Raw genomic sequence first — 17,869 nt, forward strand, 5'->3', positions numbered from 1 at the left:
AGTAGTAAAACAGAGGTTCTCCTCATTGGCACAAAATCCACTTATCAAAAACCAACAGCTTCCCAATCCTTATTGACAGCTCCTCCGTCTTGCCCTCCCCCCAGGTTAAGAGTCTGGGTGTCATCCTCGACAGCACACTATCCTTTCAATCCCATATCAATAACATTACCCGGTCCGTCTACTTCCACTTAAGAAGCATCAACCGCCTCCGTCCCTCCCTTACCCCCCACACTGCCGCCATCCTTGTCTACAGCCTCGTCACCTCCCGCCTGGACTATTGCAACTCTCTCCTCTTTGGCATCCCTCAAAAATCACTCCGCAAACTTCAACTGGTCCAGAATTCAGCTGCCCGCATTATAACAAAAACCCCCTCTATCCACCACATCACCCCTATTCTTCAACAGCTCCACTGGCTCCCGGTTCAGTTTCGCATTCAGTACAAAGTTCTCCTGGTAACATTCAAGGCTCTTCACAATCTCGCCCCCTCATATCTGTCAGACCTCCTCCATGTTCCCACGCCCTCACGCTCTCTCAGATCCTCCTCTGCCATACACCTGTCTGTCCCCTCCGCCCGTCTCACCACCATGGGGAGCAGAGCATTCAGCCGCTCTGCCCCTCGCCTCTGGAACTCTCTACCACCCCTACTTAGAAACACTGACTCACTCCCCCATTTCAAATCACAACTAAAAACACATCTGTTCAAAATTGCTTATTCTGTTTAATATCAACTTAACAATCCATATTCTGTCTATTTGTGATATTGTTATGTTTTTGTTTTTTTACTATTTGTGATATTAATGTGTTTTTATCTATTTTATGTACGGTGACCTTGAGTGTCCAGAAAGGCGTCTTCTAAAATTAAAATGTATTATTATTAGTGTTGGTCATAGCAGTAGTTTAAATATGAAACAGTGCAGGGACATAAGAGAAACCCATTTCTATCTGAAAACAACATGTGGTGAGATTTTTGTGGAAGTGCCATCCAACCAACTGTGCTTACATTGCAGTGGTAATAAAAAAATGGAAAGTTTAGCCGATCAGTTTAACCCAGATTCCTTCACCATGTGTCACCTGTTGGGCTCGACTCTGCCATGAGTAAGGGTTTGAGCTAGGGGTGCGCGATCTGACGATATACAATCGTGACTGGCGAGGAAGAGTGGAGAATCGCAGGCGATCTACCAAATTAGAGAAACCGTATAGATCGCCTTTGCCAATCAGCGCAATGATTATTATTATTTTTTTTTTAATGCTGGTTCCCGCCGATGCGGCAGACGTAGGGCGTCCTTAACCTAACCGACCAATCATAGCGAACTGTGCGTCGTGACACTTTCTTACACGCGTCCATGTTGTGTTTGTAAAAACTTAGAAAACGCATGGACAGCCATGGCTGAAAGCCAAGCCGACGAGCTGGTGAAGAAGAGGAAATCCACCTCTGTAATTTGGAATTGGTTCGGGTTTTCTTCTACCCTAACCCACTGCTGCTGGTCCACATCAGGAATGGGAACAGCAGCAGCGGCACCATCCACAGCACATCCATAGCGGCGCACGGGAGAAACTCACGGCCAGCAGCAGCACTCTCGGGTCGGATGAGGAAACCGCTAGCTCGTAAGCTAACTACGGTGCAAGAGAAAAGGGATGCACCGCGACCGTGACAAACATTACACAGTTGAAAAGTATTCCTTTAGGGCGCTCTGGTGATGGCAGTGCGTGACTGTGGCTGCAGTAAATGAACATGCAGCGTTGCTCATCTGTTGCTAAATGGCATCATGAGGTGGAGTCAAGTCGTCATCAGTGGTTCGTTTTTCTATTTCCGGTTGCTTCACTCTCACTGTGTCAGATGTCATTAATTAGAATTGATGAATTAGGTTACAGTTGAATTACAATGTGTTGATTGCCAAATTCTTTATTTTACTCCTTAGCTCTTCTGTGGTTCAGCATGTCGACTTAAAGGGATAGTTCGGGATATTTGACATGAATCTGTATGGCATCACCATAACCAGTGTCGTGCATTCAAACTGACTTACCCCCGACAGTGTCCTGTGAACCGAGTTCTTGTCCAGTGTTGGTCAAGGCGAAAGTAGTCCGGCTTGTTTGCTGGGGTCAAGAAATTAGCGCGTTTTTCTTCCCAAAACAGTACGTGTGCTAAAGAGTGATTTATTTCATCACAAAAACCGAAGCCGGCAAAAGTCACTCCTCGTTATCACTTGGGCCCTACTGTCTCTCATTTTGTATCACTGCGCACGTCATTCTGACCGCGAGCTGTGCGCACGAGTTCACTTTGTTTACTGCTCGGGAAGATGTCTGACAACGAGAGCGACGAGGAACATATTGACTTCCGTTCAGAGCCAAGGGGGTATCTTTATGAACCCGTTTATACTGAGGAGGAAGTTCGCCAAATGGACTTAGATCGTGCAGAAAGAGAGAGGGTGGACAGAGAAGTGATGGAAACAGAAGCTGGAGCCACTGCTGGAGCTGCGATACCCAGGGTGGCCGACAAATCCTGGTGCACTTGTTTGAAGTGCGAAGTAATGCAGACAGAGGTGGAATGTTACTGCTGCCACGAGTGGGATTTAGTTATGCCCCAGATACAAAACCTTTCCATAGATGAGGATGTCGGCGGCCGCGGGACAGCTGCTGCCTGCATCACAAATAACGGTGACTTCCCTGCACTCCTGAATGCACGCGTCTGAGAACTTTTTTCCATGTTCCCAAGATCAACTGGAAGAGGCGTCCCAGACCAGCCGGACCCGATGGCCAGTTGTCTGCAGAGTAAGTGTTGAGCACTGCCAAAGAACAGAAAGACTCGTGCGCACAGCTTGCGGTCAGAATGACGTGCGCACTGATACACAATGAGAGACAGTATAGGGCCCAAGTGATAACGAGGAGTGACTTTTGCCGGCTTCGGTTTTTGTGATGAAATAAATCACTCTTTAGCACACGTACTGTTTTGGGAAGAAAAACGCGCTAATTTCTTGACCCCAGCAAACAAGCCGGACTACTTTCGCCTTGACCAACACTGGACAAAAACTCGGCTCACAGGACACTGTCGGGGGTAAGTCAGTTTGAATGCACGACACTGGTTATGGTGATGCCATACAGATTCATGTCAAATATCCCGAACTATCCCTTTAACTCTACTGTAATTGGTCTTTTTTTTTTTGGGATGGAAGATCGTGATAAAAAATCTAAATCGTGATTTTATGCAAAAAAATCGTGATACAACATTTTTTCCATATCGCCCACCCCTAGTTTGAGCCCATTGTTAGATTTCCCCTGAGAGGGCCTCCTCATACGGGATGCTCACTGATTTCCAATGATCAATGCATTACTCCCATGTCTGTTAGAGCTGCAAGACTTTTTCAAGCTTTTCCAGCATTGCACCTTTTTTGCAGGTTTGTCTTTTTCATTCAAATCCTCCTCCTCTTCCTCCTCCTCCTCCTCCTCCTCCTCATCACTCTGGCCTTGGCTGAGAGCAGCAAAGATGTTCCCACCCTGAAGGACACCAGAGATGCTTTAAAATGTCAACATGTGAAGTCCTGTGTGCCTGCAGATTAATGACAAACCTTCTTGGTGTTTCCTTTACTGAGTGTGATGACTGTGGAAACAAACGACATGTACACTGATCACCAACTGTGCACAGGTTACAATAAGCAGAATCTCTTGGCTTGCATCAGGAATGAATCAACATACCTGGCCCATCTTCCTCATCACTTGCTTGGACTGACAGCTTTTTCAGTGTCAGCATGACATTCTCCTCATCATTGTCATCTGCTTGTGCACCTTTTCCTTTCCGCCGCTCTTTCTTCTTCTTCTGAGGCTGAAAAAAAGCAGATTCAAGAGTTACAAGCAGAGACAACATTCAGCAGGGTAGCTGTGGCACTACAGGCTGAGCAGCAACTACAGCAGTGTGTGCTGGCATAAAGCAGGATTCATGCAGCAGGATTCATACAGCAGGATTCATACAGCAGGATTCATGCAGCAGGATTCATGCAGCAGGATTCATACAGCAGGATTCATACAGCAGGATTCATACAGCAGGATTCATGCAGCAGGATTCATGCAGCAGGATTCATGCAGCAGGATTCATGCAGCAGGATTCATGCAGCAGGATTCATGCAGCAGGATTCATGCAGCAGGATTCATACAGCAGGATTCATGCAGCAGGATTCATACAGCAGGATTCATGCAGCAGGATTCATGCAGCAGGATTCATACATGCTCTTTTGAATCTGATTCTCAGTTTTTCCCACGCAAAGTGGAAATCCCAGAAACCTCTTGTGTTTGTTGTTGTGTATCGTCCACCTGGCCCTTCTTCTGAGTTTCTGTCTGAATTCTCAGAGTTTTTATCCCAGTTAGTGCTGAGTACAGATAAAGTCATTGTAGTGGGTGACTTTAATATTCATGTAGATGTTGAAAATGACAGCCTGAATATGAACTTTAATTCTATATTGGACTCTATTGGATTTTCTCAGAGTGTTCACAGACCGACTCACTGCCTTAATCACACCCTTGATCTTGTTCTGACTTATGGCATTGAGAGTGAACAGTTAACAGTGTTCCCTCATAACCCTGTCTTGTGCTTTAAAGCAGGCTGCAAGAAAGCTGGAGAGACAGTGGCATTCCTCTAATTTAGAAGAGTCTCAGTTAGTCTGGAAAGATAGTTTAATAACGTATAAGAAAGCCCTTCGTAAAGCTAGAACTGCTTATTATTCATCATTGATAGAAGAGAATAAGAACAATCCCAGGTTTCTCTTCAGCACTGTAGCCAGTCTGACAAAGAGTCCGAGCTCTGTTGAGCCAGTTATTCCTTTAACTCTCAGCAGTGATGATTTCATGAGCTTCTTTATTAATAAAATTGTTTTCTATTAGAGAGAAGATTGATGGAGTCCTTCCCACTATTATCAGTGATGTATCATCAAGTACAGCAGCTTTAGAAGTATCTTTAGAACCTGATTTATATTTAGACGGCTTCTGTCCAGTTGATCTCTCTGAGCTAACAACAGCAATAGTCTCTTCTAAACCATCAACTTGTGTTTTAGACCCAATCCCAACCAAACTGTTCAAGGAGGTTTTCCCAGTAATTGACACTTCCATATTGGATTTGATCAATCTGTCTTTGTTGACAGGATATGTACCTCAGACTTTTAAGGTTGCTGTAATTAAACCTTTACTTAAAAAATCTACTCTATATCCAATCTCCCTTTTATGTCTAAAGTTCTTGAAAAAATAGTTGCAGCTCAGCTTTGTGATCACTTACACAGAAATAATCTGTTTGAAGAGTTTCAGTCAGGATTCAGAGTGCATCATAGCACAGAAACTGCACTGCTGAAAGTTACCAATGATCTCCTCTTAGCCTCTGATAGCGGACTTGTGTCTGTGCTTGTCCTGTTGGATCTCAGTGCTGCATTTGATACAGTCGATCACAGTATCTTATTACACAAACTTGAACATGTTATTGGGATTAAAGGAACTGCATTAGGCTGGTTTAAGTCATATTTATCTGATAGATTTCAGTTTGTTCTTGTAAATGAAGAATCTTCCTCACACACCAGAGTAAGTCATGGAGTTCCCCAGGGTTCTGTGCTTGGACCGATTCTTTTCACTTTATACATGCTTCCATTAGGTAACATTATTAGACAGCATGGCATAAATTTCCATTGCTATGCTGATGATACTCAGCTGTACTTATCTATGAAACCAGATGAACCCAATAGGTTGGTCAGACTACAAGCATGTCTTAAAGACATAAAGACCTGGATGACTCAGAACTGTCTGCTTCTAAATTCAGACAAAACTGAAGTCGTTATCTATGGACCTGAGCGCTTCAGGGAGAAATTGTCTAGCTATATAGTTACTCTAGATGGTATTTCCTTGGCTTCTAGTTCTACAGTGAGGAACCTTGGAGTTATTTTTGACCAGAACTTATCATTTGACTCGCATATAAAACAGGTTTCTAGGACTGCCTTCTTTCACCTTCGTAATATTGTTAAAATCAGGAACATCTTGTCTCAGAGTGATGCAGAAAAACTGCTCCATGCATTTGTTACTTCAAGATTGGACTACTGTAATTCTTTATTATTGGGCTGTCCCACATATTCTCTGAAAAGCCTTCAGTTGATCCAAAATGCTGCAGCCAGAGTTTTGATGAGAACTAACAGGAGAGATCATATTTCTCCAGTTTTAGCTTCTCTTCATTGGCTCCCTGTTAAATTCAGAATAGAATTTAAGATTCTTCTCCTTACATATAAAGCTCTTAATGACCGAGCTCCATCATATCTTAAAGATCTCATTGTAAGATATTTTCCTAACAGAGCACTTCGTTCCCAAACTGCAGGTTTACTTGAGGTTCCCAGAGTTTCTAAAAGTAGAATGGGAGGCAGAGCCTTCAGTTATCAGGCCCCTCTCTGTGGAACCAGCTGCCAGTTTGGGAGGCAGAGCCTTCAGTTATCAGGCCCCTCTCTGTGGAACCAGCTGCCAGTTTGGGAGGCAGAGCCTTCAGTTATCAGGCCCCTCTCTGTGGAACCAGCTGCCAGTTTGGGAGGCCGAGCCTTCAGTTATCAGGCCCCTCTCTTGTGGAATAAGCTGCCAGTAAATGTCCGGGAAGCAGACACCCTTTCCCCTTTACGACCAGGCTTAAAACTTTCCTTTCTGATAAAGCTTATAGTTAGGGATGGCTCAGGTGATCCTGAAACATCCCATAGTTAAGCTGCTATAGGCCCAGCCTGCTGGGGGGCCTCATCTGTCACACCTTTCCTCACTTTACTCTCTTTATGTATGTGTGATATTATTGTGGTCATTAACTCGTGTTTCCCTGTTCCAACAGATATCCTTTGAATGGTGTTACAGTGCCGCCGCGGCCCCCCTCCCCCTCTTTTCTGTCTTCTCAAACCCCAGCTCGTCGAGGCGGATGGCCACCCTTCCTGGTTCTGGTTCTGCCAGAGGTTTCTTCCTGTTCAAAGGGAGTCGTTTCTCTCCACAGTCGCCTCAGGCACGCTCAGGATGGGAGATTGGACCGAAAAAAAAAAAAGTTTCAGTGCAATCTGTTGGTTTCCTTAGCAAGGAAATTGTTTTTGAATTGGCTCTATATGAACGAATTGGATTAATTTATGAATAATTATGATTACAATGAATTTAATTCCAATTGGCTTGAATTGGACTTTATTATCTAAGTGCCTTGAGATGACATTTGTTGTATTTGGCGCTATATAAATAAAAATTAATTGAAATTAATTGAAAATTGAATATATATCAATATTTTGTTTCCCGATAAGCAGAATTCATACCCTTGACGGTTTTCTTTTTTTTTGCGTTACAGCCTGTTTATTTTGTTGATTTTAGGGAGGGAGGTATTTCATTTAACAGACCCACATAAAATAGTCCAAATTGCTTGAGAGGATTACAATTTTTATTTTTCTAATTCTAAGACTGCAGCTGCAGTGAGAGGCTGCAAATATGTCTTTTAAAAAAAATAATTTTGAGCTACTTGACTAATTTTGAATTTCCCCCACTAGGGGATGAATAAAGTATTTTTCTATTCTATTTCTATTCTATTAGTAAAGTGTCAGAAGTACAAAAAGAAAACACTCAATCAGCTCAGCTTCTATAATAATGGGAAAAAAGTTCTGTAAAGAAAATCTCAACAATCATAAAAATCTATTTTTGTATACCCATAATCCAACTCAGGGGCTGGAGTCTATCCCAGCAGTCATTGGGCGAGAGGCAGGGTACACCCTGGACAGGTCGCCAGTCCATCACAGGGCCACACAGAGACAAACAGCCATGCACACTCTCTCCTAGGGACAATTTAGAGCCACCAGTTTTTTAAAAACATTTTTGGATGGTGGAAGGAAGGCAGTAGCCTGACTATGTCATACTCACGATTCTAGTCAGAATGTGAGTCTGATACCGCTCAATAGAGATTTGAGTATGGGGCGTGTTTCAACCGAACCAGGAGAAAAAATGCCTCTTCGCTCAATTGGATAGACCTACAACCAATCAGAGCAACGTAGTATGTGACGTAGATTAAGCAACACACACTTGTTGTAGGAAGGACGGGAAAAACATCTTTTCTATCGATAAAAGCCTTTATCGTGTTCCTCTGTTCGTCTTTCAAGTTGAATGCAATGTGGAGATCCTGTAGAACAGACTCGATGGCAGAATCTACACACCCTAGCTCTCCAGCGGCAGCCATGTTTGTTTCAAACGAATTCAAACCAAGCGCTCTTTAGTGACGTAGTCGATAATGTCCCTGTTGATCATCTGTCCATCATCGTTAAAAGCCCGCCCTGGCAATCTGATTGGGTCGACCGATTCTTGGTCGGGCATAATGATTTCCCAACTGAGCAGAGCCAGACCCAACTTCCCGACCAAAACTTTTATGGGCGGGGCCAAGTTCGGCTGGCACCCAGGCTAGGAAGGCAGAGCACCTGGAGAGAACATTCCATCTACACACAGAACGGTCCCAGCTGGGATTCTGAACCAGGAACCCTCTGCTGTGAGGAGACAGAGCTGAGTACCACACCACCGTGCAGTCCTATGTGTGTCCTAGGAAATGGCTTCCTCACCAGTGGCTGGTGCAGTGAAACCAACTGTGCAGCATCAAGTCTCTGGAGTTTCACTCCCATCACTCTGAAGGGATTCATTCTTGCCACACATACAAAATTATTATAAGTTTTCATAACACATTAGGGGTGGAACGGTACAAAAAACTCACGGTTCGGTACGTACCTCGGTTTGGACCCTACGGTTCCGTACATTTTCGGTACAGTGCCGAAGGAGGCGTGTAGCGAGGTTCACAATCCGACCGGGTTAAAGCGATCACAAACGCTATCGGTGTGTTTATGTTGCACTTTAAGTTGTTTTTCTTTGATTAAGTTGAAAAGAAGATGTTAATTGTGCACTTTAAGTTGATTTGATATATTTCAATTTAATAATTTAAAATTGTTAATAAACAAAGACAAAACATGTTTATTTGTCTTGTCTATTTTTTTTTTTTTTTGCTGATCCGAAAAATTATCCGATCCGTGACTGATCCGAGGAACGAGCAGAACCGTGAGTTTTTTGATCCGTTGCACCCCTAGCGCATAGCAGATGCGATGTAAATTCCAATTGCTTCGGTAATTTTTTTTGCTCTGCATGTATTCGTATCCAGGGGTTGTTGTAATACATTTGGGAGACGTAATTGGACACTTTTCTTCCGTCTCGTCCCGGTGATAGGGATTTCTGGGTGGTGTCGCTTGATATGTGTTATATGTGGAGTTTGCTATCTAGACCAATCCAGGCATGCATATATATTTCTACGGACCAATCAGAGCTTGCATGTGGCAGTGTTTAAATGGGTCCTGAAGGAAACTCTTGCAAAATAACAGTTCCGCGTTCAGATCAATATTAAACTTCCGTACCGTGTGTATTCTGCGTGGCAATGTGCGTACCGAACCGTGACCCCCGTACCGTGACGGTTCGGCACAAATACATTGACCGTGCCGGCCCTATATCACATCCATGTATTCCAGGGAAAAATTTTGATTTCCATCATTCAGCTCTTTAGTCATATCAACATGCTAAGAGCCACCATAGTTGGTTACAAAGCTGCTGACAGTGATGGTTACCTGTTTTCCTTGAGTTTCTTTAACAGCAACCTCAGCGACAACTTCAGCTTTGTTATCGGTTGCAAGTTCCTCAAAGAACTGGGGAAAAACATTCACATAATACACAGAATCAGACATATTGCGCTGATGAGATTAAACATCAGTTCTGAAATATTTGACCAATCACAACAAATGTGTACTCACGCTCTTTTTCCCATTTTTATCTTTCTTCCCCTTTTTCACTGTTTTTTCTGTTGAAAGACAACTAATTTTTAATTTCCTAAAATCACAGATAGTCTCATAAATAGGCAAGTGCTGTGCTGCCAGGTGGGTTCAGGTGCATCTGTCTGACACTGGGTCACAAGTGGAGGGTATGTCCAACTTAATGAACAGGACAGTGTGCAAATCCAATGCAGTCGCCAGGAAAATAGTGGGTTCGTGTTGCAGAAATATGCAGATCTACATTCTGTATGTTGGCATTTAATATTTTTCTCTCACATGCACTTTTAGCGGACAGATTCTTGTTCGACTCCAGGGGGGAGCTGTTCTTCTTCTCTTGTTTTACCTTCAATATCATTTCCTTAAACTCAGCTAAGTCCTGTCGCTGCCATCTTCCTCAATATTTTCTCTGATTCCACATATGCATCATAGCCACCTGCTTAGGGTTAGGAAATGAAATCTTGTGAGGCTTATGGAAAAATAAATTACTTAGTTTATATACCTGCCCCATTGCCCTATGTGCATAACTTTAAAAAGCATGAAATACCTACACATGCTCAATGCCAGTATTTCTGGTTATGTAAAACTGTGAACTGTTTTTTTTTTTTTTAAAGGAGTGGACAGCTCAGACTGAAGAGTGGAAGAGACTGAGTAATGAAACAGTTTGACAATTTGGTGTGAAATTACAGCTGATGGGGTGACAGAAAAAAAGACATGAATTGTAGCTTTAGTCGTGCACACACCTTTAACATCTGCAGCAAGTCCAAATTCTCTTTTTTTTTTGTCATAATTTGGCTGAAGTTAGGTGCTGACAGTGGAATTTGCTGAGGAAATGTGCCCAGTGTGTGTTAGGTAATTACGCATAAACGTTACACCGCCATTCACTTTTAGTCAGGCATTAAGTATACAGTATGTGACATTCAGTCTTAAGCCCTATTCGGACGGGACTAGTTCAATGGGGGGACGTATGGTAATGTTGGTTAACCAGACGCATCAGGGAGAAGAAATGACCAATTCGGACGGGACAAGAAATCCCCGTACTATTCATCTAACATGGGAGGAGTTTTCTTGAATATAAAGCATTCTGCTCCAAAATTATTGTATACAAACGCAGAAGACTTTTTTGTTTGTTTACCTGAATGATAAGTATTACTAAAACGTATTGTACAGTATAACAGAACAGAAGATTTATTCATTTTTGACCTTAATGTAAAGTACTGTTCACCAAAAGTTTTTCTCAGGATACTTATTTTACCTGAATGTAAAGTATAGTTTAAAAAAAAGGATTGCACAACGAAACTTAAGTGTCATTTTCTATTTTACACCTAATTGTTTCTCTCTTTAAAAGGATGTGACGACATATTCCGTTCTTATTACCGAAGGTCGCATTCGCACGGGATTAGTATTACCTATGGTAGATACTCCGGACCGTTTCACAGGAGGTAGAATTCTCGGCAAAGTTTACCGACATACTCCGCTATCTTTACTGACATGGCGCGTTCGGACGGGACTAGATTTCCCGGTTATTATTACTTTACCCCAGGTCCCCCCATTAAACTAGTCCTATCCGAATAGGGCTATTTACAGCTGTGTAAACCAGCTGTGCTGCACAGGTAAGCAGAAGCAGAAATGGGACCATGTGCCCATTTGTGCATCAGCTAGTTATGGCATGTTTATGTATAAACAGCGTTTTTAAGTGTTGATATGCATCTTTAAAACTGCGTGTTACCTCTTCAGACACCACGGACTACACCAGTGCGTTTATCTGCCACCGATAAACCCGAAGCCCAAACTCAAAAGCCGTGGATTTTTCCTATCAATACTGGCTTTTACTAAATTGCAATAAACTCTTTTGATATTAACTCCTCATAGATCCCTTTAGGACAAAGATTTCTCAGTCTTCGTGAAAAAGTTAGGGTAAGTAATGAGAGAAACACGGCTAACAGAACGTGGAGCTAAGTTATCTGTTAGTTAGCTTTAGCTTAGCTGCTCAGCTTCTAATACTAACAGTATCCCACCTGCTGCCGGGGTGACCACGTCGCCCACCCACTCCGCCTCCTCTTTCACTTTCTTGGGCATGTTCTTGCTTTAACTGCGACTTTCTGAAATAAATAACTTCGTTATAAAGTAGGCTGTTTTCTTCCCAAATGGTTCTGGTCGCCACACATTCATGCGGCCCAATGACGCAATGATGCAGATGCCGGGTCGCCGAAATGCTCAGTTTCTTCTTCTTCTGCTTCTTCTTATTCTTCTGGTGTTCACTGGCGGTTGGCAAACAACGTTATGCTACATTACCGCCACCAACTGGTAAAGAATATGGATCAAGTAGCAAAAAAACCCCAAAACGATATCATTCTTTTAAAAAATTCTTATTTACCAGAGTCATGTTTACCCATTTTAGTGTACCATTAAGCCCAGTGTGTCTCAATCTAAGTCTTGATAATATCCTTTCATATCTTCTGTTTCTTTCAGTCCACTCTACTTCTCCCACTTTCCTTTGGATTCTATTGACAACGTCCTTCTCTCTCTTTATCCAATTGCTTTTGGCATCTTTCCTTCATTCTAGTCTTAATAATATGCTGTACTTCTGATTTATTACAGGTCACTGTTAAATCAGTGTTGTTTTGCTGTGAAGATTCCTTAGCTCTCTCATCTGCGCTTTTATAAATAGCAATACAATGTAACTTCTCAAAAAGCCCACTATGGAGCTCCCCCTACAGGCTTGGAGGTAATGTACGGTTACACTGTCGTAAATACAACACCCTTTCGCTTTCACGTTTCACGTTTGTTGACGAACCGGCGAGGAGTCAGAAGGTGCAAGCTATGTCGACCGAGAAGGTAAGAGTAATCAAATGTACCTGGGAGCGTGAGAGGGGTCTATTTGTTTTTGCGGTAGGTGTGCCAGAAAGCAAGTCGAAGTACTTCCGCTCAGCTCCCGGGCCGCTCCAGCAAAGTTACATAGCGCAGTTTTTCCAACTTAGACCCCCGAAGGGCATAGGAGACAGGCCAATCGTAATATTAAAACTCATTCTAGCTGCACAATTTTTTTCAAGCTGTTATTTTAAGGTAGAAATGTTACATTGTATTGCTTTAACCCTTAGGGATACTGGGGTAAGATAAGTCATTTCTCATTTTTAGGATCACTACATCAAGGCATTCATAGTTTTGTCGCTAACTAATATATTTGCAAATATTCTAGGATGTTGTGCATCCCTCCAAACAAACAGAATGAGTGTAAACATAACCGTTTCGATAATATGGCATGTCTAAAAAAAGGTGTCTTGTGGCACAACTTACCCCGTGTATGGGTTAAGTTGAGCATAGAAGTGGGGTAATGATTCTACTAACATATCAATTTTAGTTTGCTTGAATTTTCTTAGCCAGGTGGCTGGTTGGGAGTAATTCTGGGAGAGAACCTTGCATATTTAGATAGATCTCTATGTTCAATATCTCCAGCTACCTGCTCCTTCTTCTCTTGACCAGCTGTCTGTCACAGGGATGTTGTTTCGCTTTGCAAACTTGTAGGCAAATTTGCTGCATTTGAGGGTAATAAGTCAATGAAACTGGTTTGCAAGATTCTTGATATGTTTGGCAAGTTCAGACTCCATGTCATCTGAGAGAATCCTTCTGACCTCTGCTACTCCATCATAAATGTAAATGTATTTTATTTCTACAGCTCTTCACAAACAATCCTTACGATGTACCAAAGTGCTTTACAGTAGGTAATAAATAAAGAGAGAAATAAGTAAAAACAAATAAAAAACTGTGAAAGCAATAAAATACAACAAAATCGAATAAGATCAAATAAGATAAAAGTGTCATCATACTACTGGGTATTAAAAGCAATCCTAAATAAGTAGGTTTTTAGCATAGATCTGAAGAGGCCCAGGTCAGATCATAGCCTAGTCTTTTTCAAAGGTAATTGTCATGTCTGGGGGTTTTCACCATGTTTTTAGTTCTTGTTTAGTTTTTAGTTTTATCATGTTTTAAGTTTATCTCACTCCTTGGTTTTTAGTTCTTGTTTAGTTCTTAATACTTCAGCCTTTACACAGCTGACTATAGATAAATAGAAAAGTCTATAGATAAATAGAAAAGTCTATTTCAGTATTTAGTGTATTGTTTCCTGCAGTCATTGCTCCCTATATGCAATATGATACATTTTAATACTGCTGCTTCAATCTTTTATAGCTAAATCACCCACAATTAAAGCTTTGGGCCCAGTCTGCAGCTTTCCCTGAAGCCCTTACTGTCTGATTTCCTCTCATCTCACTCTCTGGTTTGATGTTGAAAGGCCGCTCAGGTCATCAGACAAAATATCAGGGTAGGAAGACATACCATGAAAATGTTGCTTTATCAACAAAAACAGATTAGCCCCAGTGATTTATAAGTATCAAAGCTCGCTACCTAAGACAGAAAGTTGGAAGCTTGGTTTGAGAGCAAAGTCTCCAACTCAAGATCAGCAGAGCAGCATTTGTTGTGGAGAAAAGACCAGAGTAGTCTGACTCACCTTGGCAGCCTTTTATGGGGGATTTATTAACAGGAACAGCATAGAAACATATTTCATAACAACACAATTCCCAAAGATTCAAAGTATTCTCTTACATTCTAATAATGTTCTGTGCATATGTGGCCAAAACCCAATGTCTATCATACTGTGTCTTAGATTTCCACAAATATCTTCTGTTGTTGACCAAAGAACACCATGACCCTAAACAATATGTGGCGTGATTAGTGGTGAGGAACTGCTTCCTCCCACATAGCCCCCCTGAAATCACTAATCAGTGATTTATAAGCTAAAGTAAAAAACTAAAATAATGAAAGCTAACTGAAAAAAGTCAAGCAAATTAAAAAAGAAAATACTAAATAAATGAAACACCACTAACATCCATCCATCCATCCATTTTCTATACCTGCTTAATCCAACTGTAGTGCCGCGGGGGGGCTGGAACCTATTCCGGCCGTCATTGGGCGAGAGGCAGGGTACACCCTGGACAGGTCACCAGTCCATCACAGGGTCACATGAGACAAACGACCATCCACACTCACACTCCCAGGGACAATTTAGAGGCACCGATTAACCTAACATGCATGTTTTTGGATGGTGGGAAGGAGCCGGAGTACCTGGAGAGAACCCACGCATACACGGGGAGAACACTTAGTGGGGTCACATGGCTCTGAAAGGATCGGATTATTGGCTAAATTACAATAAGACTGAGTTGCTCCATATTTGAGCGAGGGTAATTCTCCTTTGATATATGGCGGTGAATGAATGGGATCAGAGGCACAAAGCGTGTCATACCAACTGTTGCTAATAGAGCCACTTCCTGTTGACCACCACCAACAACAACAAACTCAGGCATTGGAGAAAGATGGAGAACGCAGAGCCAGATGAAGCTACGTCCCTCTACATTTGCTCTGTGATGAGCTGCTTGTTGCACAAACTCGATGCCCAACGGAGCATTCTCCATCGCGTTGTTTGTTTCTTTCTGACGGCGACAACAACAGGAATATCGTCTCCTTTGACTTCCGGGTCACGACCCCGGGAAAACATCTGGAGCATGCGCAGAACGCAAAGTCTGATTCACCACGAGCTTCAGCGTCTACGAGCAGGTTTAGAGTGACTTTCAACCGAAAGTGACTTAATCCGATCCAATTTCTTGTCAGATTAAGGTGTCTACATGCACTTTATAACACAGTCTGATTGTAATTTAGCCAATAATCCCATCCTTTCAGTGCCATGTGACCCCACTGACTGTGTGGAAAGGCCCCAGCCAGGAATCGAACCTAGATCCCTCTTGCTGTGACTGTGCTAACCACCACACCACTAACAACTTGAAAAAAAAATGATAAAAACAAAACAAAAGAAAAGTTACTAAAACCTAAAAAGTTGCAAATAATTAATTAACTGTTACCATCTTGTTTATCAAAAGTTTGCAGCATATAGGAGTGAAAAACCCATCCGGCTGCTTCTGTTTGTAGCTTAAAGGGATAGTTCGCCTCTTTTGACATGAAGCTGTATAACATCCCATATCAGCAACATCATTTCTGAACATCTTCTTACCCCCTGCTGCATCCTGTGAGCCGAGTTCCAGCTGAGTTTTGGTGTTGATGAAGGTAGTCCGGCTAGTTGGCTGGGGCTTAAAAAATAAAGCTTCTTGCTTCTCAAAACAATATGCGTTCAAAAGAGTAATACATTTGCATCACAAAATCGCTTCTTCTCCAGGAAAAAGTCAGACCTCACAATCGCTTGGCCCTATTTTCTCTCCCTTCGTATGACTGAGTGCAGCAGTAAACACCGTAACAGGTGAGGCTGTCGGCGGGCGGCAGCAGGCAGTGATGCGAAGGGAGAGAAAATAGGGCCAAGTGATTGACTGGATTATTCGGCTCCACTTATTTATGTGAGTCAGCCTTTTCTCACATGAAGATCATTAAGTCAGAGTACCGTTCCACCATGACTGATGAACATTTGGAAGTGTGCTTGAGGCTGGCTGTCAGCAGCTACTGTCCCTAGCTGATTCAATTCAGTGCAAGTCATCAAAGTAAAATAGTCTCAAAACCCCAAGTATGTTTTTGGATGGTTCTATTTAAATGTGTATTTTTATATGTCTTGTGTTTCTTTAACATTTTGTCTGACCAAAACAGTTTAACCAACCAATAAGTTAAAAGATGCTAAAAATGCTCCATGTAGCTGAAGGGAACTGAACTGCAGATCAATAGTGACCCCTTTCACATTATACATAGCCATTTGACCTATTGTTCATATGAAAATATTGTATATTTTATTGTAAAATATTGTATATTGTAAGAGCAGCTTTAAATTGCTAAAAGCACAGATTAATGTGATTAATTTCCTCCCGCTCAACAGAGAAAATATTAAACTGAACTTCTCACAACTCTTGGTGTTCCCTTTGAAGAGCAAACACTTTAAATGCCATTTTCTTTACACTATACGTTCTTAATTGTTCAGTTAATAAATTATTAATGATTTATTTATTAATTATCAAGGCCTAACGTGTTTCAGAGGGAACAGGTTTTAGTTTGTTTAGGCACTTTCACAAAAAATGTTCATAGTTAATTAAGTTGTGTTGTGCAATATTTGCTCATGCGGTTACGCAAGGTACATCAATATTCCTTGTAAATAAAGAATCCTCAATAAATATATAAAAAATAAATATATGTTTTGCATTTTTGTAGAGGGTAGATCTTTGTGACTTGGTCATTTTATAAGTAGCTCGCATGCTGAAACAGTGTGAGCACCTCTGCACTACAGACTATGGCTTTTAACCTTTGAGGTTTTTTTTGACTGTTCTGTCTCAAACAAACGGTCACTGTTTGAAAAGTAAAAGTCGTATCCGAATAATTCTTGAACCGTCAGCGCCGCAAGAGATGGCTGAAGCCAGCGGTGTCATTTCTATTCTGCTACTATGTTTGGCTTGTTTTTTATGGCAGTTTTAAAATCATTTTTCACCTGAATTTGATGACTTTAGGCCTTTATAATGGAAATGGAGAGGTGACCCCTGAGATCAGAGGCAATTTGTGATAAATCTGTGAGGCAGAGCTCAATGAGTGTGACTTTGGGTGAAAGAGGACAAAAATACCCACGTTTTGAAGTAAAATTTGTCCAGATCGGGCAGATATTTTGGACATGGAGGCATTTGTTCAAGGAATTGGTGCAGTATCAAATTTTGAGTGAGGATTTGAGTGGGAGAGACACCTTGGCCGAGTTTTAGTCTTCCTAAAACGTAAACTGCCGTTGTGTCAAAGCTGTGTAATGTATCAACAAACCCTTTGGTTCAGTTAAAGCCAAGAGTCTCCTGTCACATATAAACTTTGAATGAGGTCTGTGCTATGCTGTATGGCTGAGTTATGAGGCCTCCAAAATGCCCTCGTTAAGTGCTTTTCAATGCATTTTCCCATCCACATTTATCCCACTTTTTTCCCATATTATATTGCCGGAATTCCTTTCGACTAATGAGAGCCAAACGTCATTGCACACCATTCCCGATCGGTGCGCGCGCAGCGGTGTGCTTTTTATGCCGGTGTTATGCTGAGAAACGCATCCC

The 17,869-nt window shown here is 41.9% G+C and overlaps 1 protein-coding gene across 2 annotated transcripts in view; it reads right to left on the reverse strand.

Moving 5' to 3' along the window:
* The window catches only part of abcf1 (ATP-binding cassette, sub-family F (GCN20), member 1), a 56,445-nt gene extending 44,388 nt beyond the window's left edge, over positions 1-12,057 (reverse strand). Inside the window, exons 1-6 of one of the 2 annotated variants that reach the window (XM_075450467.1) lie at positions 11,825-12,057; positions 9,792-9,838; positions 9,609-9,686; positions 3,691-3,817; positions 3,564-3,595; positions 3,382-3,492 (exon numbers count right to left, since the gene is read on the reverse strand). In XM_075450467.1, coding sequence (XP_075306582.1) covers positions 3,382-3,492; positions 3,564-3,595; positions 3,691-3,817; positions 9,609-9,686; positions 9,792-9,838; positions 11,825-11,885 — 456 coding nt within the window. In that variant the 5' untranslated portion in view covers positions 11,886-12,057. The remainder of the gene's footprint in view (positions 1-3,381; positions 3,493-3,563; positions 3,596-3,690; positions 3,818-9,608; positions 9,687-9,791; positions 9,839-11,824) is intronic. The other variant, XM_075450468.1, reaches the window with a different exon arrangement.
* Positions 12,058-17,869: the final 5,812 nt, after the last annotated feature.

Source organism: Odontesthes bonariensis, chromosome 18, assembly GCF_027942865.1.
Source record: "Odontesthes bonariensis isolate fOdoBon6 chromosome 18, fOdoBon6.hap1, whole genome shotgun sequence".
Lineage (NCBI taxonomy): Eukaryota > Metazoa > Chordata > Actinopteri > Atheriniformes > Atherinopsidae > Odontesthes > Odontesthes bonariensis.